The 24,791-nt window shown below is 43.3% G+C and overlaps 1 protein-coding gene across 1 annotated transcript; it reads left to right on the forward strand.

The window, feature by feature from the left end:
• The first annotated feature begins 1,636 nt into the window (after positions 1-1,636).
• ATP6V1E1 (ATPase H+ transporting V1 subunit E1) lies at positions 1,637-13,527 on the forward strand. Its single transcript, XM_013947684.2, has 9 exons — positions 1,637-1,777; positions 5,409-5,474; positions 6,860-6,969; positions 7,459-7,525; positions 9,380-9,469; positions 10,799-10,867; positions 11,254-11,348; positions 12,229-12,316; positions 12,902-13,527. Exons 1-9 carry the CDS (start codon positions 1,745-1,747, stop codon positions 12,962-12,964), a joined length of 681 nt encoding a protein of 226 aa, XP_013803138.1. The 5' UTR covers positions 1,637-1,744; the 3' UTR covers positions 12,965-13,527.
• The last annotated feature ends 11,264 nt before the right edge of the window (positions 13,528-24,791 follow it).

The following is a 24,791-nucleotide window of genomic DNA, read 5'->3' on the forward strand; positions in this document are numbered from 1 at the left end:
ATACTTTGCTTCCTACATTGTAATATAACTGAGATGTAAACATTTATGTATGCATTTTTTTTATATATCTATAATGATAAGCCAGTTTTCTGAGAGAGGAAAAAAAGGCATAGTAAAAATTAAGGAAATAAAAACAAGCCAGAAAGAAGCATGGATGAGACAAATACCATATATGAAGCAGATTTGTAAAGAGTTCTTCTATTTTTCCAGTAATTGTACAGGCAGCATGGGAGTAGAAGCTTCTTGTCACTTAGAATAAAAAATATTGTAGGTTGTGAAGACTACTTAAAATAATGTCATGCAAGGAACAATGGGAGTAGTAACAAAATTCTTGAAAAATCAGTGCACCTTTTGAAAATAGTCCTGAATATCTTGTGATCAGGAAGTGACAGAAGGTAACTAAAAACAAACAAAAAAAATAAAGCTTTTGAGTCTCACAGTATATTTCTATAATGAAATGCTGGTGCTGTAATTGTTAATCATAAAAGTACAACCAACCTTAGTGGCTCATCACAAGACTTCACTAAATCACTTGCACCTGAAAGTCCTTGACCTCCTACCTCCCTTTTGTGATCCAGTCTTTTCCCTCCCCTTGGTGAGCTCTTTCCTGTGTCCTTGTGCTTTACTTTTCGTGTTCTTTAATGCTGCCCAACATCTCATTCAGGTGTAAAAAAGAGTCAGTTTCATCACACACTGCCAATTCAAACATGAAAAAAGGGTAGGACTTTAAAAGTAGTATTTCCCAGCCTTATACAATTAACAGCTGAAAGTGACCTTGAGATACCAAAGCTTCCTGTGATGGGGAGTCTAAAACGTTACCAGAAAATCTACTTTAGGGCTTTATCAGCAAGCTTTTCTTCATGTTTAACCTAAATCCTTTCTGTTGTAAATTAAGACTATTACAACTTTTTTTGGAAGCAGCTCTTATCTTTTCAAAGTTGGACACAATATCCAACCAAAGTCTTAAAAATGCTAGCTAGAGGGAAATGCTAGGTAGAAAGACTGCTTCATCTCTTAAATACAGCGCTCCTAAACTGTTCACTGTAACTCTGAAGTCTAAATCCATCCTCCAAAGGCTTGCCACCTCCAGCAGTTCCCAGCAGGTGAGGTGTGCCTGGGTACGGGGGAAGAGCGTATTGCAGCTGAAGAGGGAAACGGAGAGCCCGAGGCCTGAACGCCCAAGGTAAGGCGGCATGTCTCCACGCCATACTCCGACAACCTGGAGGACCAGGCCAGGAGAAGCCAGCAAGGTCCGGCTGTGTGATTTTAAGTCACTCTCAGGGTGCCGTGGGCTCGGCATGGTGCCGAGGAAGACCCTCACACAGACCACCCGCGCTGGGGGCTTATCTTGGCAACCTGTTGGATTTTATCTCTTTCAGGAGAAACGCTGTTGCGCTTCGCAGCTCTCCTCCCGCGGCTGCGAAAAGCCTAAAACAAACCCGGCGAAAGCCGCCGCTCGGATGAGCCCCGGCCGCCGTCGGCGGCAGCCGGAGCCGCGCAGCAACCCCCGACCGCCACACGATGGCGGTCTGCGGGACTGAGGCGCAACGGGCCGCCCCACCCCCACGACGCCACGCCGGCGCCCGGGCTCCTATTGGCCTGGAGGAGTGAGGGGGCGGGGCGGGGAGGGGTGACGCAACGCGGCAGCAACAGCTGTGACCCGAACCGGATTTGATTCCACTCGCGGTCGCCAACGGCCCCGACCGTCTCCCCTCGAGCCGCCGCTGTCGCCGCCTCTGTCATCATGGCGCTCAGCGATGCCGACGTCCAGAAGCAGGTACCGGTTGCGGGCCCCGGCCCGGGCGGGAGCCTGCGGCCCGGAGCGGCCAGTGCGGTGGCCGCTGAGGCCGCTGCTAGGTCTGTGCTCTCCTCACGGCCCGGCTGGCGGTGGGTGGGAGCTGACGGGACGGAACCGGCGTGAGGAGAGGCGCCGCGGGCGGCGACAGCAGAGCTTCGCTCGAGGCGGCCTCGAGGCAGGGTTGTCCTTGCCTGCAGGCCGTGCTAGATGGGGGAGGCAGTCTTGCCTGAGCTGATGGGCCGTCCTGCCTGGAAGAGGCCAAGTTGAAGACAGAGGGAGAGTGCCAGCTCTGAAGCAGCAGCAGTAGCTGGGAGTGTATCCTATGGCTGATTCACGTTTTAGTTGCTGAGTAGGGTCTCCCACTCTGCTGTGGCACTTTCTTGTGAAGACAAAGCAAAAGGGAAAGGTCTTCCCTGGGAATCTTTGGGAGAAATAAAGTCAACTTCTGAAGAAGCTGATTTTTCTTTTCCTTGGTGGCCATACATGGGGGAACTTTGCTGATTCATTTTGGTGACATTTCATGATACGCTGTAATGAAAGAGATCAGGAGTAGTCTTTAGGCTATTTACAGTATTTAAGTCCATTTTGAGGCAGATAAATACAATACCCTAGATGAGCATTATTTTCCAGATCTCTCTTTAAGGCCTTTCCACCTCTTTTTTTCTTATAGGTATACTAAATCTAATTAGCTGCAACATGGCATTTGTGCAGGCTGTTCAACTCTCTTGAATGTTTTTTTCATTTCTCTGCCTTAAGCAGCATGGTGCACCTGGGCTTCTCTGGCAATGGAAACCTACAGGGCTGAAGTCTGGACTGTGGCGCTTCCTCCAGTCAGGACATTCTGTTCTTATTGACAGTAAACAGTGCCCTTCCCTAAAAAATCTGCTTTGAGCTGGGTTGAAGGTGGTGTGGAGTGTTAAAGACTTCACTGATCCAGTCGAGGCTGGTCAGTGGAGTTTGCTACGGGTGTTGGGCAGATCAGTCAAGCTCCATATGTCCTTTGCATCATAAGTGCTTAGTGTCTCACTTTCTCATTCAGTAAACATAGTCTCTTGGCAAGGAAACGTCACATTGAAAGTAAAATCAGTAGGTTGCCTTTCTCCAAAAGGGGAATTGTGACATTACATTCTCTTGCTTCTTATCTGCAAAGATAGGGTTTTTTTTCCTTTCTTTTCCATGGTAATTATAACAATAAATCTGACTTTGGGGTGGTTTTGTTCAACTGCCATGGACCTGAACTTCAAAGGCTAGTTCAGGATATACAGATACACTAAACACATAATGCAAATAGAAATTCACATCTGTGACCTTTGTGTAATTGTTTTTCACTGTTGAAACTAGTATGATCCTGTTAACTGGAAAAAAGAACACTGCTAATAGCATGCTCAGTTCTGCATGTGTATGAATCCTGGTGTGGACTTGGCAAATGAACTGCTACTACTTGCTATGGTGCTTTCAATAATTTTCACACTGAAAATTATCTTTTAATTAAGATTTTTTTTTCCCATTGATAAGTTTGCTTACTTTCTTCTGATAACAGTGGTTTACAGATTGTTGCATGTAATCTGGCTAGTCATTTCTAGCTAAAGCCAGTCTAACAGCTAGAACTTACCACAGAAAGGATAATCAAACTAGTACTGTTGGAAAAAATCCTATATTCCTTTCTATAGGAAATACTGCTGTGCAAAAGCTATTAACTTCATTTGAAATTAGTCTCTCATTTAAAAATAAATATTTTGCCTGCCCTATTAAAAATAAATATTCACAGATGTGAAAGCCTCACTTAGGATCTCTTCATTTCTATGAAAAGCAAGAGCAGTGTTCAATACGAAGGAAATAATGGTGTTTAGTCTAACGTATTATTACAATGCAGACTAGGGGAAATGGTTGCCCTATCACCTTGCTTCCGTCTTATTCCTTTAACTTATGCAGACAATTTTTTCTTGAGTGCCTGGAACTGTTTAAAGTAGTTTTCCAAAATGCAGAAACCAACCTAAACTGGAAGAAATCACTCAGTAATACAAGGATTACTGCTGTTATAAAAAATCCTTAGTCTCCTTCAGCATTAGACTATTCAAAAAAATTATTTCCATATTTTATCTACCTCCCTTCTGGTTTCTAAAATGCAGGTAGATCTCATGGTTAGCTTGACCAGGCATCTAATCAGGTGAGCAGGATAGGAAGCTCAAATTGTAGGTGGACTTGCTCGTAGAAATATTGCAAACTGGAATTAAAGTAAGAGTTGCTGACTTGATTTTGAGACTGGAGATATTATCATTCACTTCATCCATTGTACATGCTTAAAATCTTCCACTTGTCTGTTGACTTCTGTTTTTCTTGTTTATATGGACATGGTGCTGTTCTGCACATGTTGGTTCTCTTTTCACATTGCCACCTTTTTTATCTCTTTAAAATACTTCTTTTCAACATGGGTGTATATAAATAGGATCTTTCATCCAAGTTCGTTCAGATCAGTTTGAGAAATATTTCTCTTCACTAAGTGCAAGCAAAAAGTCAGTAGGGTTTTATGGTCTACTAAAGGATAACGCATTTGCCTGTGGAAATGGCTATACGTGTTCAAAGGTGTGGTTTGGGTGTATGTGAGTCCTTATAATGTGCCCCAAATGTGAATCTAAATTTAGGCCAGGTCACGGAATGGCATATAAGCATAATAAACAGAACTTACCATAATTGTTTTTCCTGTCTTTGAGCTGCTGGGCCCATGCTTTATAATGTTTTGGGGTGGTTTCAAAAAGGTTCTTCAAATTGATTCTATTAGTGCATACCACTCTCTTAAAGCAGCATGTGATATACTTGATGTGGTCTTGATCAAATAGCACAGCTATCCCATATTTCTTCTTCCACAGCCTCTCCAAACTAATGTGCAAGTACTTTGTAAAATCACTTAGAGTTGAACTAAAGGATGGTATTTTTTTTTATTAAACACTTTTGTCACAAATTCATGACCTTGTAAGTTTCTACAGAATTTATTACATTTGTCAAGAAAGATTTCTCTTGTGTGTAAAGGAACTTGTTCAGATCTGCCCAGGATGATCAGTGGCCCTTTGCTTTCCTTTAAGCAGCCATCTCATATGGAAGGCCCAGGTTCATTCAAGTGCCATCTATGCCTGACTTAGAGCAGGGACTCCACATTTAATCTTCCATGTTTCATGTGAATGTTGTAACAATTAGACTACTTAATTTTAGTGTATGAGGATTTTTTTTTTTTTTTTTTTAATTCCTGGGAAAAAAAGTCTTGTTCTCACTCAGTGAAGAATGAAAATATTCAATCTCACATTTGTACAAACTGACTTTTTGGTTTGTTTTGCATAGTTGTGTTGCACTTCTAATTAGATTCTTCTTAAGATATCCAGTGAAATGGCGTTATACAGAATTATTTAAAAAAAATTAATTAGATTTTCTTGCAACCTATGTTATGCTGATGTAATTTTTTGACCTGTATGCTCTATTTAATTTATTTGGAAAACAGCACTATTATATGAATTAAGGAATGGGTATGAAGGGGCCTGTTCTGGAACAGAGGAAAACATTCCTTCTTATCAAAATCCTTCCCAAAAGAAAATGTTTTCTCTTCTCTCTCTTGTTGTAGATCAAGCACATGATGGCTTTCATTGAGCAGGAAGCCAACGAAAAGGCTGAAGAAATAGATGCAAAGGTAAAAATGGAAGTTCAATGTCAGTAAGTGCAAAAGGAGAACTGCATCTGGCATCCTATTTGATAGTTGCAGTCAGAGCAGTCCCGTAACACTTTTGAAAGATACAGCTTACATTACATTTAGTTTTTACGTAACAAAATGATGCTACTAAATAAACAGGATGTTCATTAGCTTTTGACAAATCAAATCAAGACAGCTGAGTTGGAGCTACTCTTTCATCAAAGTTTTCTTAGTGCTTAAATGTGAACTTGTATGCAATTATATGCAAGTGCTTATATGCAAAATAATTCATTTTTTAAAGCAAACGAGACCTGAATGTTAATGTGAATACACTAGGTCAAGTGGAACGCCTTCTCTCTGCCCCCACCTCCAATACATAACTTGGCATCACTGCAGATTAACTGGCTGAATTTTATGTTGATGAAAACATATTTGTGAACCGGTTCATAACTGTACCTAAATTTGTGTAGCTACCCATAGACTCAGTTCTAGATGTGATTAGTAGGCATCACAAGGAAGTAAAGCATAAATTAAATTTAAGGCATGAATTGAATTACTTGCAGAATTGTTCACTTGGGATAGTTCAGAAGAGAATGAGCATAATAGTAACCTGGTGATAGGATATAGATATTTATTAAAGAAGAATTAATGGTGCCCTACAACCCTATCAATCTGCATTATACCAAAAATCTGACTGGTATTTGACTCAGCATTTGTATTACTATACTAATAATCTTCCTTAAACATTTTGGTCTGGACAAATATTTAATCAGTTCTAAGGCAGGTATTCTTGATGATCTCCAAGCAGAAGTCAGAAGCTGAGATTGGATACTTCGGTATAAACATGAAAATTTCCCATGTGTTTTCATATGCTATCTAGCTAGGCTTTTTAAAAGATAATACCTACACTATCACTATCCTTCTTTAAGCATTGCTTAAAATAATGGAATTCAAGGACACTGAGGGCCAGGTAGCTTATTTTTGGTAAAATCTCATATAGACTCTCTTTCCTTTCTGGCTACAAAAAAACCAAGCCAGGCCTGAAGCTCAAACAAAAGAGAGATAGGCTTCTTAACTCTTTATTCACTAAATAACATATAGATTTGATAATTTTATGCATGAGGACTGCAAAGAGACAAACGTGAGCCGTCAAAGACTGGTAAAATAAACTGCTTCTTTGTTAGCAAGGTTCTAGTTTAGCAAAAACATGCTGAACTCCCACTGACTTGAGTACTGGTTGAAATGTTTTGTTTGTATGGAACCAGAAATTTTATCATCCTGGCTTATCCATGAATGTGTTAAAGCATAGCCATTTCATTTTGATTCTGTTTTTTTTTCAGCCCGTGGAATCAATTTCCACTTCAGTTATTTAATTTTTACTGTAGGCAGAAGAAGAGTTCAACATTGAGAAGGGTCGCCTTGTTCAGACACAGAGGCTGAAAATCATGGAGTATTATGAAAAGAAGGAGAAACAAATTGAACAGCAAAAGAAAATGTAAGTTGCTTAAGTTAGATGGTCGACTTCAGAGCCTAAGCTACCATCTTGCTACCAATTATATACAAAAAACTGCTTTCCTTGGAAGTGGACAAATTGTGGCTAATATACTGAGTTCTAATTTTGAGTTTTTAATATTTCTGGGGAAAATTATTGAAGAAGAGCTACAATAGTATATCTGCTAGGAGGTCCGGTGAAAGAATCTTCCGTGTTTCCATATGCAGTTAATGTGTAAAGTTCTACCCTGGTATGTTAGCTTGGGACTAATGATCCTGTCAGGTTTGGTTTTGGTGGGCCTTTATGGAAGGAGATGGTCCTGCATTGTAATCATTTGTGCAAGTTCAGAAACAGATTCAGACAGGTTAACAGGCTTGTCATTAAACGTAGAATTGTTATCTTTAAATGTAAAGTATACAGTTAAATGTAGTAGTTCTAATGTCAGTGTTCAAAGTTTGGTGGATTGATTCAACTTTTCCATGCAACTTGCAGTCAGATGTCCAACCTGATGAATCAGGCAAGACTGAAGGTCCTCAAGGCAAGGGATGACCTTATTGCAGTGAGTATCTCTGAATTAAAGACATGGAGTTTTTTTTCCTACCGTGTGTTAGGAAGTGATCTTATCCATTCTCTGAACAAAAATACGGTTTATGATTGAGTGATGGTTGCTTCAACACACAAAAGTGGCTTTCCCAGATGCTCTGAAAAGTCATTAAGTATAGTTGAGCTTTTTAATCAACTTTGGCTTATCTTCAGTTCCAATTTCCTGCCCTTTTAGGTAAATATAGTTTTCTGCCAGCAACATGGCAAGTAGCAGTTGTATTTATAATTTGGGCAATAATTTATTTCCTGAAAGAACAGAAACTCTCTCTTGCACAACAGTTTGTAGAACTTTAAAGTTCTGTTTGCCTGAAGTAACATTTCTGCATTAAAGCTAGCATGGCATGGCTTAAGCAAATAGGCTTAAAACACACTAAGTGAGTGGTTCTGCCTCTGTTAGTGGCCCCTAATATATCAAAAGGTTTTTCTGATTCTAGCACGTGAAAGGTATAGAGTGAGTGATCATTTAACAGTGCAGGCTAAATGCAGTCTTAGTTCAGTGTTACTATGTTTGTCTTAAATGGCATGTAGTGTACTCTCATTCTGCTCATTATACAACTTGCAAGTTTTCTATTATCTCTTTTACAGCTTCCTTATCCCATCTCAGAAACAATTTGAATGTTCCATATTCTAGCTAGATGGTGCTGTTGAGCTATTGGAAAAGCAGTGAGACCCGTAGAAGTTGAAAATGAAAAATTAGATAATGTTGTTCATATTGATGCTATTCTGGAAAAAAAGGGAGTTAGCAGAGGGAAGTCACCAGTTTATTGATTTTTAAATCTAGTTTCAAATTTTAGATTGTATTTAGAGAGGAGGAAGGTGGGTGGCTAAAGCGTTAACTCTATTGTGATAGTCTCTGCTGGGTAATCTTTTCCTCATTTATCAGCTGACTCAACCTCATGCTTCTGAGTAATGCATAACACTTCCTCATTTTAAAACACTTAAAGTCACATGCTGCGAGCTCGTTTTTCCCTTATCGGATCTTTAGCCTCCTTCATGACAAGAGATGAGCATTTCCAGAAATGCCATGTTACTCCAGGATGGACAGTGTAACTAGATTTGACAGTGATGTTGATCTGTGGTAGTCTTACATTTTAGTACTGATTCTGTTAACATGTGTTCTTCTCTTAATCACCTTGAGACAGGACAGTTGAAAAATAAATAAATAATAATTAAAAAAAGGGTTTATACCAAATCATACTATTGCTTTGTCTCAAGGAGGTATGATAATAGTTCAGTTCTGGGAGCTGTATTTGAGTTGACTAAAATTTCTTCAAAATTCTTCATCAACTGATACATATTTCCTGAATAAAGGTATTCAAAAACAGCTATTTCAAATTAAAAATAACCTTTCACTTTTAAATTTTGACCTGCATTTACTTAAGATTTAAAAAATACCTGAACCGAATGTTGTTGATACAAAGATAGGTTAGATTTCTTTGACCACAAAGCTGGAAAAATCAGTTATTCAGACAACTTTCTTTGTTAGGCAATGACTTACAGCGTATTTACTTTGTCTGAGTTAGTTTTATAAATACTAGGCCTTTACTACTGAGCTCTCACTTTTCCATGAAAAAAGGAATTATTGTCTGGTTACAATGGGTTCAGATCAAGGCAAGGAGGGGGGAGCTCTTTGGAAAGGATATTGTGTTGGGCACGTAGATGAAGGTCTAGCTTGGATGAACACCAGCTGGAGTGTACATTTACGTGTTGGCAGGGTGTGATAGCTATGCTAGGAGTACAGAAAGTTGGTAGGCATGAAACCAAATGCCAAACAGATGGGCTCTGCTGATCTGATTTCTTCTGAATGTAGGATTTGCTGAATGAGGCCAAGCAGAGACTTGCCAAGGTGGTGAAGGATACTGCCAGGTACCAAACACTGCTGGATGGACTAGTTCTACAGGTAAATATTTAAATCATAACAAATAGTTGATAGCAGCTCTATCCTCCTAGGTGTCTGTCCTCAGTCATCAACCAACTCTAGCGGTTACAGTTATTGCATGAAGTCTAGACCAAATATTGCTGGGGGGGGGGTAGTTTTAAACACCACTTCCACTATATCATTCAGTCTTGGATTTTGAACAGATAAGTCTGTGGCTGCAGCTTATTTTGGGGTACAAAACCTAGTATAACAAGCAGTTGGCTTCTGATATAAGAACAATTGCAGATACATACATTGTAACATGCACATTTAAGCTTCTATACTAAGTAGTTAGAATGAGCTTCTCAAACCTACCTTTGTTAACAGCTGTTTCTCCAAACCTAGAAGTTGACAGTCTTCTGCTTTTAAAAACTTTTGAGCATTTGAGACTTATAAGTCCTAGCTTTGACAAAACTTACTGTAGTATGGCATACATCTGTGGCAGACATATAAAACACAAATCAAGGCTTTGCTTAGACCTGGAGTATCATCCTCTAGTCCCAAGCTTAACTGCTAGAAATGGAGTGTTGACCAGGGTCTTACTGCACTTACTCTTGTGACCACTAGTGCCACCTTCTGGTATGAATTAGTCCTTTTGCTATGAGCTCGCACAAAAATAGGGCACCAGCTCTACCTTCCCCAGTTTGATGGCAGAGAATTTTTAAGAGTGTTCCCTATCAGCTTGTGTTTCGAATTCAGTACTGCTGTGTCATTGCCGCGTGTAGGTCTGGCCTGTGGTATTGCTGTGCATCAAAAAACCTGTCTGACCCTTGCAAGCTGGACATACTGTTGTGGCTCATTAGATCTGATGCACTAAGGGATCAGCTCCTCTTTCAGTGCTTATGTATTACTACAGCAGCTGCAAGACAGGAGTTACTAGAACAGGCACCTGAAATTACTGCATGCCTTAATCAAGGGCTGTACGAGAGGATGTCATTATGGCAGCTTGCTCAGTCTAGTTATACAGCAATGATCCTTATGTATATGTGTGTATTACCTGGGCAACTCACTCCTATGATCAGTACATTTAACTACACTTGAGCTCCAAGTTTGTAGCTAATGCAAGAAATGCATAATATGTAGTTGTAGGTTCGTCTGGGTTTCCCAGATGTTAGTGGTATCCTTTCTCAGAATGTCTGTATGAGGTGAACATGTAAGCAAAGAACTAGTGCATCTTTACTAAATAAGATAGGCTAGCGGTGTCACTTTTCAGTTATCAGTTTGATCAGTTCCTGCCCTTTCTTGGGGTTAAGCAATTCTAGGACAATTAAAATATTAGTATTCTGACACTGTAACGGTTATCTTGTGCAGGGATTCTACCAGCTGCTTGAGCCCAGAATAGTTGTTCGGTGCAGGAAACAGGATCTCTCTATGGTTAAGGTAAGATGCCTAGAATAAAGTGAAAATATCCATACACCTAAAAGCTGGGACCTAATTGCAAATATTTCCTGCTCAGATCCTACCTGTGTGATTTGTGAACAAGTAAAGCACTTCTGCAAATACAGTGCAAGAGGAGAAGTATGTGCTTGGGGATCATTTACCTGTTTGGGTATTACCTAGGAAACTTTAGATGTTACCACAATATTAATAATAATTGCTTTTGGCTCAAAGGTCTGAAATAAATACTGAAATAAACTTGTTTAAAAAAAAAAAAAAAACAAATCCCCAACTCCAGCTTTTTATTACTACAAACAAGTGAATGACCAAATCTAATTGATGTGCTAGCATTTTTCAGGGCTTAATTAGAGATTTATTTTGTATCTTAGACTGCTGTACAGAAGAGCATTCCCATCTACAAAAATGCCACAAAGAGAGATGTGGATGTTCACATTGACCAAGACAACTTTCTACCAGAAGAAATGTAAGGAAAATGGAAGTCTTTTACACAGAGCACTAACTTAATGCAGTTTTTTAAGGCACAGCTCCTACTAGGGCAGTCTCAGAAAATTATGTCTGGAATAACCGCATAATGTGTCTGCTGCAGTTCTAGTGGAATTTGGCACTTCATATGAATCAAGCATAGATTTTGCAGTTTCCTCCAGACAAGTGCTGTCTCAATCAAAAATGTCAATAAAAGTTTTGTGCAACCTCCAGCCTGTTTCACACTAACGAGGTAGACAGTGAACAATTGTAGGTAGAAACCTTTAACTAAAGCTGGTATTTTAGAGAGGGAGAAGATGGATGTAGCTATGCTTTCTGTCTCAAGAAGCAGCAAAGAATTGAGTCATAAGGAGGATTATGTGGTGCTACAGGGTGTTCACTCGATGGGGTTCATGAGCACTAGAACTGCAAGGCTTTATTCCCATATAGTATAATAAAGAACACAGAACAAAGCTGTCTATTCTAAAAGTAACCATCTTTTCTTTTATGTATGAGGAAGCAAAGCTTCTTGCTAGAAGCTCTTCTTCATTTCTGAAAACTTGAAACATCCAAGTCTAAGATTTTCTTTTATAGTGACAAATTTCATAGCTCCACTTGCATTTTGAACATGCTAATGAGGACCCTTGTATGCAACTATGGTATCTAATAACTTTAAGGATGCTTTGCAGTACTGCTTCACTGCATCACTTTGTCCTGTCTTGCTAAGACATCATTTAAAAAAAAGTTCTGATCTACATATCTGACACCCTCTTAAGTAGGGATTTGGGATAATGTCTCTGCTACACTATGGCTTTGAGATGTATCATGGGTTGTTTTTGTTTTTGTTTCATTTTCTTTTTTTTTTCTTTTCCCCTTTCCAGTGCTGGAGGTGTTGAAATCTATAACAGTGATGGTAAAATTAAGGTTTCTAATACCCTGGAAAGTCGGCTGGATCTTGTTGCCCAGCAGGTGAGTTTGGCTCCCAACCAAAGTAAACAAGGAATAATTAACTAGTTTTGTCTTACAATTAAATCCTTGTGTTTTCAATGTGATAACAGTCACAATACTATGTGGGATCAGATTTCAACATGGATGACAAGTAAGTTCCTTTTGAAAGGAAGAAAACTATCTACTGCTTGTGCTTTTCTACAACAAATATGGCTTTTCCCCAAATTATACCTTTTGAATGAAGTATGAGCATAAAGCTCTAGAAATTGTGATAATGAAAGACTTGGTATGGCTGTACTGCAGTAGATGTTGAATTACTGAGGCTAACTTTAATTACTGAAGTTAGCTTGAGTACCAGGGACTTTGGCTGAGATCCTATCATATAGCCTGCTGGAAAACTAACTCTGGCATCTCTGCCTCATGCTGCAGTATAGGTAAGTCCATAGACTAGCACACAATGCGTGATCAGATAAAGGCTTCAGAAAACTCACTTGAATTGGCTGCTTAATTTTGAATACTAGCCTAGCTATCGCACAATGTCTGCAATGAGAATGTACAGCAATTGTATTGCCCATTAAATATAACTCATATACTCTTTCTCAACAGATGATGCCAGAAATCAGAGTGGCACTCTTTGGTGCTAATGCCAACAGGAAGTTTTTGGACTAAACCTCTATGAGAGAAGGTGGGATCTGTTCCACTGCCATACTGAAGGGATGCAAAAGCATCTGCTAATTTAAAATCTTGAAATGTAACATTACTGTGTCATCCAATATCTGTTCTTCAATGAAATAATTTTGCATACCTGCTGTGCTTAGCCTCTCCACTTGTGGTTAGAATGTATTGCTCAAAGGATGTGAAGACATACATACTCATCCAGAAGTGACACTAGAAAGTGGAAGATTTGGGCTCTTGGCTTTCCTTGCACTGTTGTGGTGCTATAAAGACAAGTGGTCCATTTAGGGTCACTCTCTTTGCTTTGGCCACATCTCTCAAGTTGTTTAATCTGTGAAGTAAATTGGTATGCTGCCCATGAGAAATCCCTTTCCAGTTAAAATCTTCAGTGTTATAGAGGGCATGCATTCCTTCCCAGGGTTAATAGTTTAATTCATGTTACTTGGTCAGGCACAGTTTTCTGTTCTGTATATGTGATTTAAAAAAAAAAAAGAAAGAAAGAAAGCCTGAGCCTGTAAAACTTTATTTATTAAAATAAAAATGTGTGTGTGTATGGAGTTCTTTGTAGCTTCCCTCTAGGTGGTTGGCAGCAACCTTGAAGAATGGGCTTGTGTGCATAAGGATTTATTACTTGTGGGTTTTGTTTAACAACTGTTCTGTGAAGGTAGAATTCAACAGGATGGAGTACTATCTCTGCTATTTACTTGAGTAGTTTTGGAATTTAGGTTAGCACTTTGAGTAAGGGACTCTAGGATGAACTTCAGTCTTTCTTAAAATGAGTATGTAGCTTTGCTATTTAATCCCTTAATCGTCTTTCATAAGACAGAATTAGAGTAATGCAGCTGTACTGCTCAAAATGGATTATATTTGTTGTATCTCCATTGTAAGTTTGCTGCTTCTGGGCAGGAGATCCAAAGCATACTGCTTTAGTAATTGCATTTTAGGATTTGAGGAGCAGCAGCTGCCTCTGTTGCAGCTATTCTCTTTTATCGTTAACCTTTAACACCTTAAAGTGAAGATGGTTGCATTACTTAAACCACCTAATCTGTTAAGATTTACAAACACTTACTCCTTTTCTCCTAAAGTGTGACAAGTATTGTCTCTACCTTACATGGCAGAGGAGTGAGAAATTCTTGAGGTGACTTTCCACAGTGCAACTCACTGCCAGAATACCTGAAGCTTCACCTAGTGCTCAACTCTAAAATTTTTTTCATGGAAATATGAAACTGTTCAGATGAGTTAGTGCTTGAGCATGTTTTACAGTCATGCTAAGTACCACACTGATTCAAGAACAGCTGGAATTTTACATTGTGCCATGTAGTAAGTGGCAAGTATTCTTCAATACTTGTTGTTACTTGTAGCAACACTGCATTATGCAGTGTTTTTAACCCAAGGCCCTTTCTTCTCAAGCTGAGGTGAATGCCCCTTTACCCTAAACGTTAGATAAACCTTTCACTGGCTCCTTTATCTAAAATGGAGATTAACTGCCAAGGAAATCCCAAATTCCAAGTAATTTAATCTCTGTTTCTAAAAGAAATGCTTTCAATTCCCTCTTACAAAATAAGAATGTTTAGCAAGTGTGTTTTTTGTCTTTTTTTTTTTTTAACTGCTCTTCACTTTTGTCTTTTGGTATCCATTTCTTGCTCTCTACATAGATGGTATGGTATTTATTCTTTTATTACTTTGCTTTTCCATAGTTTTGTTTTATGACTGGACAACAAGTGTATCAGATTAAGGTTCTACTCATTCTAGACTTGAAATAACCGTTACAGCCTCCATCATTGCAACTGTCAGTGATCTAGCTTCCTGACTATACACTGGACTCTCGTTTTGTGACACACCTGTAGAGAAGGAAAAGCCTTGTGTGTGTGTGTGTTTCTGTGTTGTTTCTAGGTTTAAATAGTGCTTTCTGGAGCAGGTTTGTTCCAGTCTTTTCTGATAGTTTCATCCAACTCATCAAGTTATCTGCCAGTGCTTTGAAAATGCAGCTGAACTTATCTGGGTCCTTATTTTCTCCATGACTAGGGCTAGGTACAGGAATTCTGAATGTTGAAATAGAGTGTGCTGTCTGGAAATAGAATATTGAGGGAAAAGACAAGAGGAGCTTACTATCTTTGGTAGGCAATATGCACTGAGAAGACTTAAGGCAGGTCATAATATCAGATGCTTGTGCTGCTGCTTCACCTGGAAAACTGATACAGGCAATAGTATAAAGCATGTAGACAAAAGTCACAGTCAGAATAAGCTAAAAGCAGGACAAAGAAGAGACAGATGGCTCAATCTGTTTCCGTTGTAGCCGATTTTGCAGTGATCGGCAATATTACCATATAATCTTCCAGTATTTTTTATTTAGAAAATATTTATATTAGAAGTTATCAAGGCTTTCTCCAACATCAGTAACAAAAACATGCTTGGCTGTGTCAAAGAGGGATTCTTTGTGCAGGATCTGATGGTTTGCTCCTTTCTTGAAGCTAGAAGGACCTTCACAAATCCACATCTTGTGTATTTTTGAAAAGCAAAATAAAAAGTAATGAAGTGTTTGACCATGGAGCTCACAGGTGAAGCATATTGGAGTTGCTAATTACTATATTCTGTTCATCTTATGAACGCTTTTTTTGAAGTATGGAGGAAAGAGGAGGGAATACCCTCTGTCATCATGATTCACATAAAAAATAGTGGCCTCAAGAATGCTTTCAGTTTGGGGGAGGATGTTGTTAGTTAATCACTTGAGCAGCAGTAGAGACCTTAAGAAATGGTCTGAGCAGTTCATCTGTATCTCATCTGAAGTCTCAGACCAGTGGTTTAGTATCCCATCCACACGAGCTAACAAAAGCACTTTTGCTTATTCAGTTGATTAGTGAAACTGCAGACCCTGTCAACTTGAGCCATGTCAGCTGTGACAGGAATACACTCTTGGGCCAGCAATTCCTCGCAAGAAGCGCTGATCAGTTTTAATCTGAGAGGGGCAACCAGATGAGAGAATATAATTACATAGAAATGGTGTCTGGATTACCTGGAACATCCTTACCCTTCATCCCAGGTAATAGAGGCTGTTACCAAATTTTATTACCTTAGAGATGCAGAGAAAAAGTGGAATATGCAAGCCAGGCTTAGCAAATATAGTTAGTGAACTTGCTGTGTCTTCTCCCAGGCCTCTCTTCAGCACTGGAACACAACTTTTTAGAAGTAAAAGATGTGAAACAAAAGCAACGTTTCAGGAGGATTTCACAGTTCCTTGCTAGAGTGTCGTTGCGGCACCATTTTACTCTTTGAACTGTACTGTGGATTTAAGCAAATAAATTAGGATGCACAATTTTTGTTTTCTTACTGATTCACCTGATGACCTAGGGCAAATCAATGAGGATATTGATCTTCATCCGTCTTTGTATAAGCATGCAACCTATTCCAGATGGGTGTAATAGACAAACCCTCAGCCAGAGCAGCACATTAAGAAATGGACTACTAGACAGAGGAGAACAAAGGAGGCATTAAATCAGGTAAAAGAATTAAGTTGTGGTGGTAGAGGTAGGCACCACAGATTAATGGAGAGGGCAGAGTTGGCTCTATCTAGTGCTAGAAAAGGAGACAGGGAAATAGATAATGCTGCACTTGTTCTGCACAGTTGGCAGTGGAAAATTTAGGAGCTGGTTTGACACTAAGTGATCAGTAGAGGACTTAAAATGTTACTGCACATGTGAGTCACAACCCTGTTTTTAGTACTGAATTTTCATGCTGAGAGGTATTAGCGTTAATCAGAGAGACACGTGCTGTATGAATGATCCCTGGAGGTGCACGCAAGTGTCAAGGTGAGAGAAAGACTAGAAGAAAACAACCAGAAAGTATCTGAGAACTGAGGCCTCAATACCTTTATTAAGCCAGTAATGGTTGATAGAGCTATAACTTCTGAAAGGAAACTCTGAACTGGCTGTAGGTGGGTGAGTGCTACTTTTCACAAAATAAGTACTGAAAGAGAGAGTGTTTCAGGAGGCTATTAAAGTCTAAGTGCTTAGCTCCCTTCTCAGAGCCAATCTTGGAGGAAAATGCAGCCGAGTCTTGTTTAAAAGCTAGTGCTGAGAGTCCACCTTGGGGATGTGCGTGAGGGGGGGTTGCCTGTTGCTGCTAACAAGCCTCTAACAGAAGGACATTGCCATCGATTGCCTGAGATGTCGATAGCTGTGCTTGGAAGCCAGAGGCCTTAGAGATCTCTGGCAGACAAGTGAAAGTCTGAGAGAGGAGAGAGGGAGAGGAGAAGAAAATGTGCTTGGAGTAGGTGAGAAGGGAGTTAAGGGCAGCTGTTCGGAGCCTGGTCCTGTTCCCCCAGCTTTTAGGGCGCTGGCAGAGCATGCCAGCACGGAGGACTCTGGGCCTGCACCTGAGGCAGGCTAAGTCTGTGGCTGAATCTACAACGAAAGCCTGGCTATGGGCCTTTGGATGCCCACTGTCCAGGGTGGTCACAGGTCCCATTGCACAGCCAGAGAAAAGCTAACAGTAGAAGGGGACCTTGCGCGTGGTGTGCCTCTGTCCTGACTGATGATACTAGCAGGCAGTGGGAAATAATAGAAAAATACAATCCCTATTGGAAAGCAACAAGAAGGGTGTTAGATAATACCTTACATAGGCCATTATATGCATCAAAATGAGGCTGGAAATATCTCTGTAGAGCCAGAGCATGCTCTTAAAATAATCTGGGAGATTAAGAGAAAATTATCCATTTGTTTAATTAAGAAACTGCAATGAAAGAACAGAAATAAAAAAATTGGAAATAGAAGAGAACTATGCCAGAGGAAAATTCCAGCCAAAGAATTTTCCTTGGTTAAGTGAACTCTGAGCTGCTGTTCTGAGGAGCAAAGACTTGAGAGTGCTGTAAAGTAATTTGGCAAAAGGTGTGTAGCCTTGAGCTGGAGCCCAGACAGACTGCAGCATGGTTTGGCTACGTTTGCCATTTGATAGAGGCGGTGCAGGAGAGACAAGGGGGAGCCCCATCCTGCGTCCCAGACATGTTTGCAGGGAACAGGCTGTGACGAGAAGGCCCTTCCAGGGCTGGGAAGTTCCTGCCATTCTCAGCCAAGGTAGAGCTAGCTGGGAAAACCCAAATCTGTCTTCCTAGACACCTCTTCCAGAGGATCCTATACTGCTTCTTTGGTTTTATGTTAGATAAAATAGGAGAAACACCTGTAAAGGGGCATTTTCAGGTTAAAAATCATAGTGAAAATACTCCAAACAAATGGCATTTTGCAGCCTATGTTACACTATTGGAATCATACCCACCTTGCTTTAGGTAGCTTGAGCCTGATGTGTTGTGAAAGACTCAGTTTATGTAGTAAAACTGTTAAGGTCCATTCCACCATTTCCAAAGGCCCTGTTTCCATCTTGAGGGTAGGAGTGTTTGCATGAGGCCAGCTCCTTTTTCCAGACAGTCCCTGGCCTACGCATCGCTTTCCTAAGCACCAGGTGACTGCACAGCCTTCGTACCTGGCATAGCACCAACTGGAAGTGCTGTGGCTGTCCAGGATTGTGGATTTCTTCCTACCATCTCCCAGTGGCAGAAACACCAATATTTTTCAAATTAAAGTCTTTCGGAAGTCTTTACAGACTCTATTTACACACAGAGGGATGGGGAGCACATTGATTTTTGAGCAACTTTGGCTTTATAGCATGAGCCTCTAAGATCTAAGGGACTTGTCCCTCTCCACAACACTAGTCTTTGGCAAAGCATTTTCCAGCTGAGGTTGGCATCGCTTTCCTCCCTACCTGCACAGATGGGGAAATTGAGGCATAGAAAAAAACAAGCTGACAAGAGCAAGCATGCAGTCCCTTGCCAGGTCACCTGGGTCCCTGGCTAACACTTCTAGCACTTTTTCAATTCAGCTTCCCTCTGGCAGGCTGCCTGGAGTGCAGCTCCTGTGGGGACGCACACTGCAGTCACAAGGTACTGAAGGTGTGAGAATTACAAACCAAACCAGCGCTGGGGTGTGCTGGAAACTCCTGCTTTCTCCTGCAGCGAGATATTGGTGGCCCACATTGGTTCTTCAGCCCTGTGTATAAGCAGTGTTATTTCTCACACTGCTTGCTGACTGTTGCCTGCAGTGGGATCTTTCTCCCAGCAAAGGTCCCTTTTAGACAGAAGGTCACAGCAACGCTGTGCTTGAGCCCACCGCAGAGCCTTCTTGGCACATCTGCTGGAGCAGGGCGGGTGCTTTCCCCTCAGGGGCTCCAGAAAGGCCCTGCGTCCCCTCACTGGTCATTAGCAGCAGCTTAAACACTGGATGTTAGTCCCAACGCAACTCCGGAGTGGGAGCATAAGCATGTTATTACTCTGGCTGAACATGGAATTATGAGCATTTTCCCACATGCGCACAATGTTAAGCAGTTCAAGTACAGCTGCTCATTCCACACTTCTGCCCAGGGGTTTTGCTCTCAACTCCAAACACTTTGAAAGCAAATGGTAGCATTGCTTGCCAGGGCTGGGACAGCAGGAGCCTGGCGGCTCTTTTTGGCGTCTGTCTGGGTCATTTCCTAGCCATCCCTGCCTGCTGCCTTCAGGCCCTGGGAGGGGGAAGGACTGCAGAGACCTCGCTGGGGCACAAAGGGCTTATTGAGGGCTGGATCCCTGCACCAGAGGAATTTGTGACACGGCCCCAAGCAGCAGCCTGCACCTCCCTTCGTGCCTCCCAGGCCAAAGCAGGCCTCACCCGACCCTCCAGGAGCCTGAAGCTGGATTTCCAGCATCTTCAGGGGACAGGCAGCTACCAGGCAGCAAGCCCTGACTCAGCTCCCACGTACCATCTCCCTCTTCAGCATCAGCGACTTCTTGCAGAGGACAGCCCAGGACGGAGAGCACCATGGGACACAGAAACACACGCTAGCATGACTGGCTGCAAAGACACCACCGTCCCAGCTGCGCTTGCAGCACCCACCCTACACAGCTGCTATTGCAGCTCCACAGTGAGTGTGTGCCTGCCCATATACACAGAGCGCCCAGGGCACTTGCAGATCTGCTCCCCAGCTCCTTACCCCCAAGCGCACACTCCCACCAGCATGCACCAGACCAAGGCTGCCTTTATTCTAGGACATGGCCTACAACAGTGGCCGCTGCTGTCTACAGGCACAAAAATTCCTAAAATGGTTCTGATATTCTGTAGCACAAAAAGAAACAGCCTCCTCACTGCAGCTGGTGATCAGCTTTAAGTCATGAAGCTCAAGATAATCCTATGAGAGTTTTTATAAACTAGAGCTGGGATACTATTTCATGCTTTTCTTAAACTCAGAAATATTTCCTTGTTCAAAAAAAGAATCCAGTGGCTTCAAGGATATCCTGCAATAAGTTCCACGGCTTGCTTACATACTAGTCAAAAAGGCTTTATAAAAAATAAGCCTTTTGGGATCACATCATTTTTTGACACTAGGCTCAGCTTGAGTCATTTAGCAACTATTTAATCACTTAACCTCTAATGATTATCCTCTTTACTTAGCTCTGTTGCTCAGAAAGGCAGGAACCCCCACACTGTGTATGCACAGCAGCCCCACGCAGTCCCTGCCTGTGCATGTGCTGATCAGTGCGAATCAGATGCTCCAGAGGGAGACAGAAGCTTCCTGAGATATTGTTGGATCCACAGACTCCAGGAACTAGATACCCCAGAGATCCCTCCACACCAGCTGCACAACACATACATACACACACACACACACACACAGAGCCACATGGCTATGCATGGATATTTACATATACTCACCTATGAGAACAGTAGCCAGAAGAGATCGCTGCTTGCCAGCTTGAGCATGCTCTCTGGCATGGCCAGCATCAATCCATGGCCTTTCCTAAATAAGGGGAATGAAGGGTTAATTCACACCATGACGGGTATTGACTCCCCCCTACCACACACACACACTTTCGATGTAGCCTGGCAAGGGGCTCCTGCAATGTTTGTTGGTGTAGAAGAAGTCCCTATTATGGGGATGGTCCGTAGGAGGAGAAAAGCTGGCAGAACAACAAGGTCTCCTGTGACCGCAGCATCACTGCAGTTTCGGGATGGACACATCCAAATTGGTTAATGATGCCACAGGGCGCCGACATCCTGCCTGCAGCAATAACCTACATGGAGGGAGTTCTGCTGTGTTGTGTGAGAGGAAATCACTCCTGACTTAGAGCGATGATCGCTTCATCACTTATGGTCTAAAATCTTTGCATTTTTCCTGTTTTTATCCCAGAGTAGCTGCAAATACTGCTGCAATTCAGATAAAGGCACTAATCTATAAAAACAGTTTAAAAACATCATTACGCCAGCTTTGCCAGTACCGTCCTACAGCAAGGAGTTCCACAGACTCACCTGGGCTATGTAGGGAGGCATGAAGTGTTTGCTTTCATCCAGTTTGACCCATTAGTCTCTCAGTTCCACTAAGTGACCTCTTGCCAAGTCATCTGGAGTTATAATGTAAACTGGAGCAACCATCTGGCTTCTCCCTGTTCCTTACCTAATATATCACTAGCATATCTCCCTGCCTCTGATTGTTTTTATTGCTCTTTACTAATCATGCCTTTTTCATCTTGTATTTCCCTTTTCATTAGCTGCCAGCTACGTGCAATGACTAGAAGTGATGGCTGCACGCACTGGTGCACCAGCTGGGCTGGAAAGGGGCCTGCCTTTCTGCCCAAGAGGCCGGATGGCCACGTGGGGTTGGCATCAGGCTGGCCCCTGTTCCCTGGGCCATGGCAGCAGGAACGAACCCTTCAGGCTCCCTGCAGAGACTGACTGGCAAGTGCCAGGGTGCCCAAGCACAGTGATCCCCCAAGCCAACCTGCCTGCACGCTCAGGGAGACAAGACAGGGCAGGGCTGTGATTTCCCCTGGCTCCCGTGATCGCTGAGCGGCTGTGGTGGCACTCATGTCACACGTGGGCATTGCATGACCCAGGGCAGAGACACATGCGGTCATGCACACCCCACAGTGCAACACTGCTCCACACCTGCTGGCACCTACCCTGTGAGAACAACCATCCTATGCCACCTTTAAATGGTGACACTAGGTGGGTACTGAGAAGCAGCTGACACTTCAGCCATACCATACTAAATAGATGACCAGGTGACTACTTGGTACCAGTTTTCCTCCCATTTTCCAGGGTGGTAATTCCATGGAATGGAATGGAATGGCTAGAATAGAATAGAATAGAACAGAACAGAAAGAACAGAACTATTGTGTCCCCCCCCCCCCCCAAAAAAAAAAAACGTAGTGTGCATTTGTGTTTTTACATTTCAAGAGAGTATCTGCCCTTCAGAGTTAAGGGAGTGGGGAGGAGGAACAGAAAGATTTAACTTGTTCATGTCTATATTTTTGCCCCTTTCAAGGCTGCCAAATGCTGCTCTGCAGCTCGCTTTGGCCAGCAGGATTCTCCAGAGTTACAGGTCCAGCAGGCTGACAGGAAACCCCATAGGACCCTCTCCTGGCTGCAGATGCAGTCACCCAGGAGCGCAAAGAAGGATTTTAAAATGCCCTTTGTCCTCCAGAGCAGATGAGCTGTGTGTGCATCTTGGGGAACACTGCATTTCGGGGAGAAGACAGAGATGGAGAGGGAGTCCTAAGGCAGCAGATGAATGTCAGCAGGATTCACCCTGAACTGCAGGGGCTCAGGAAAGGGCTGCGGAAAACTCCAGGAGAGAAAGCTAACATTGAGCTTTGCCTTTCCATGCTCTACAAACACCTGCTGGCTGATGGTGACCACTGCTCTCCTGTACCCTCTAGTGCCCAGAGCCCATAAGGCATCTGCCCCATCTCATTGGGACTCTTCGCTTTCCCCGTGTATGACCAGGGAACAAAAAACACCCAAGGAAAGGGCATTTTCTGGTCAGGCCAGGAGAACCGTGGGTGCTGCATAGCATTGGTGGGTGGCACCGTGGGCACCGAGGTGCACGGCCTTGCCCTGTCCCCTTCACCAAGGCAAGGGCTAGTCGATGTGGGCTGAAGTGCTTTCTTGCATGAGCGATGGGAAGGGCAGAGGCAAGCACTGCCTGGCTGTGGAGGGACCGGGGCGGGGGGGGGGGTGCCTCCACTTCCTCATATGCAGCTTGAATCCCTGCCCTCCTCACTGCCCCCATCTAGTCCCACAGCCTCTGTGGGGCAGAGCTGGTGACCAAATGAACTTCGCTTTCATTTAAACGCTAGGCTCTGGAGAAGCGGCTCCCTCCTTCCCAGCTAATGATTTCAGCCAGGGTCCAAGACATCCAGAAACTGTCAGCTCTCCGACGTTGTTACTGATAACTGTCCCTGGCTGAGCGGGGATATTGCTCCACTGGGAAAGGAGAAATGTGAAGAGCTGTGTGAAGCAACAGCCTCGGAGGTGAGGAGGGAGCCCGGTGGAGGGAGGGCCCTGCTGCCGTCCCCAGGGCAGATGGGTGCCTTCCCAGCCCCACAGATCATGAGGGGCAGAGCAGGTCCATTCTCCTGATGGTGCCGCTGCACCATGCGCTCGGGACACCACATTTTTCTGAAAAACAGGTGGGGAAAAAAAAAAAGTCAGTGACTTTCCTGTAAGAACAGAGAAGAGGCTGATTAACACATTAACTACAGCTCGGCTCAGGCAGAGGGTGGAGGTGCAGCGGTGGGAAGCCAGGGGCCGTGCAGGTACCCCCCCACCCCACAGCCCCCCCCGGACGTCCTCCCGGGCCAGCAGTATCCAGCAGAACGGGTTGCTTTTGGCTTGGCTCTGTGCCCCGAGGCGCACGTGAGCCTCCTGACCGCTCACAAGATATGCAACCAAGGAAAAGAGGGGAGGGGAAAACCTGTGGAGCAGATGAAAGCTTGGCTGTTTTATTTCTGTAATGCAGCCTCCAAGCTGAGCTGCTGGTGGATGGACATCTCCCTTTTTGCTTCGATTTTAACCTTTTGGCCTCTGATTGAGGTGATCATGGGGTAACAAAAAGGGTTTTTTGCTCCAGCAAGCATGGCAACCCCTGCACTAGAGCCGCTGGCTTGTCCTCGGTGCGTCCAGTCCCCGGCGCAGCGCCCAGGGGAGCTTTGGAGGCGGGGAGGGCTCCTGTCCTGGCAGCCACTGCTTCTGGAGCCACTTACGGAGGTGCCAGTGGCTCCTTCCCCTGACCGATACTCACTGGTGTTGTCCGCAGGCTCCTGCTGTCCTAGCCGTGGCATGGGGTGCAAAATCCTCTGCATGATGGCCAGTGGCTGTGGCAACGGCTGCCCCTATGGCAAGATGTTGCGCCTCTGGAGAAGGCATCAAGCCCACACACGCTGCTTCTGACACCCTCCAGCCCCAGAAATACTCGCTCAAGTGTTTAAAAAAAAGAACAGGAAATTTGGTTACAAGGGAGAAGGAAGTAGAGTTTGTCTCCCCTTGTCATGTGAGGAGGGATGGCTTTCAGACTCTCCTTAGGGACATACTGTTTTTAAAATGAAAAATGGCCGTCAAAGTAACACCACCTGCAGCTTGGAAAACAGAAAAACCAGCCGTAATCGGACTTGTGCCAGAATCTGCATTTCCAATTCGCATTGCGATAACAGGCAGTTTGTCCCTGCTGAGAGGGCACACCGCCGTCCCCGCAAGCCTCCCAGGCAGGGGCAGCCGTCCCTGGGCTGCCGCAGCAGCGGTGCTTCACGGCCTCCCTTGCGAGCCAGTCGTGCTGAAGTTGCGTTTCCAGCCACGCCGTGGGGAAGGGAGAGGGCACACCGCTGTCACCGTGCACCCCTCTGGGGTGCTGGTAACGGGAAGCAAGCAGGGCACGTGGCGAGGTGCATCAGCCTCAGCCAGTGCAGCCTCTTCCTCCCAAACCAGCAGGGAAGGACAGGGGAAAGGCCTGCATCGCCACCGCTGAG

This window comes from Apteryx mantelli, chromosome 1 (genome assembly GCF_036417845.1).
Source record: "Apteryx mantelli isolate bAptMan1 chromosome 1, bAptMan1.hap1, whole genome shotgun sequence".
Classification (NCBI taxonomy): Eukaryota; Metazoa; Chordata; class Aves; order Apterygiformes; family Apterygidae; genus Apteryx; species Apteryx mantelli.

Coding starts and splice junctions, on each gene's coding strand:
- ATP6V1E1 (XM_013947684.2), top strand. CDS start 1,745: ATGGCGCTCAGCGATGCCGACGTCCAGAAGCAG. Junction 5,475..6,859: donor CTGAAGAAATAGATGCAAAG/GTAAAAATGGAA, acceptor TTTTTACTGTAG/GCAGAAGAAGAGTTCAACAT. Junction 10,868..11,253: donor AGGATCTCTCTATGGTTAAG/GTAAGATGCCTA, acceptor TTTGTATCTTAG/ACTGCTGTACAGAAGAGCAT.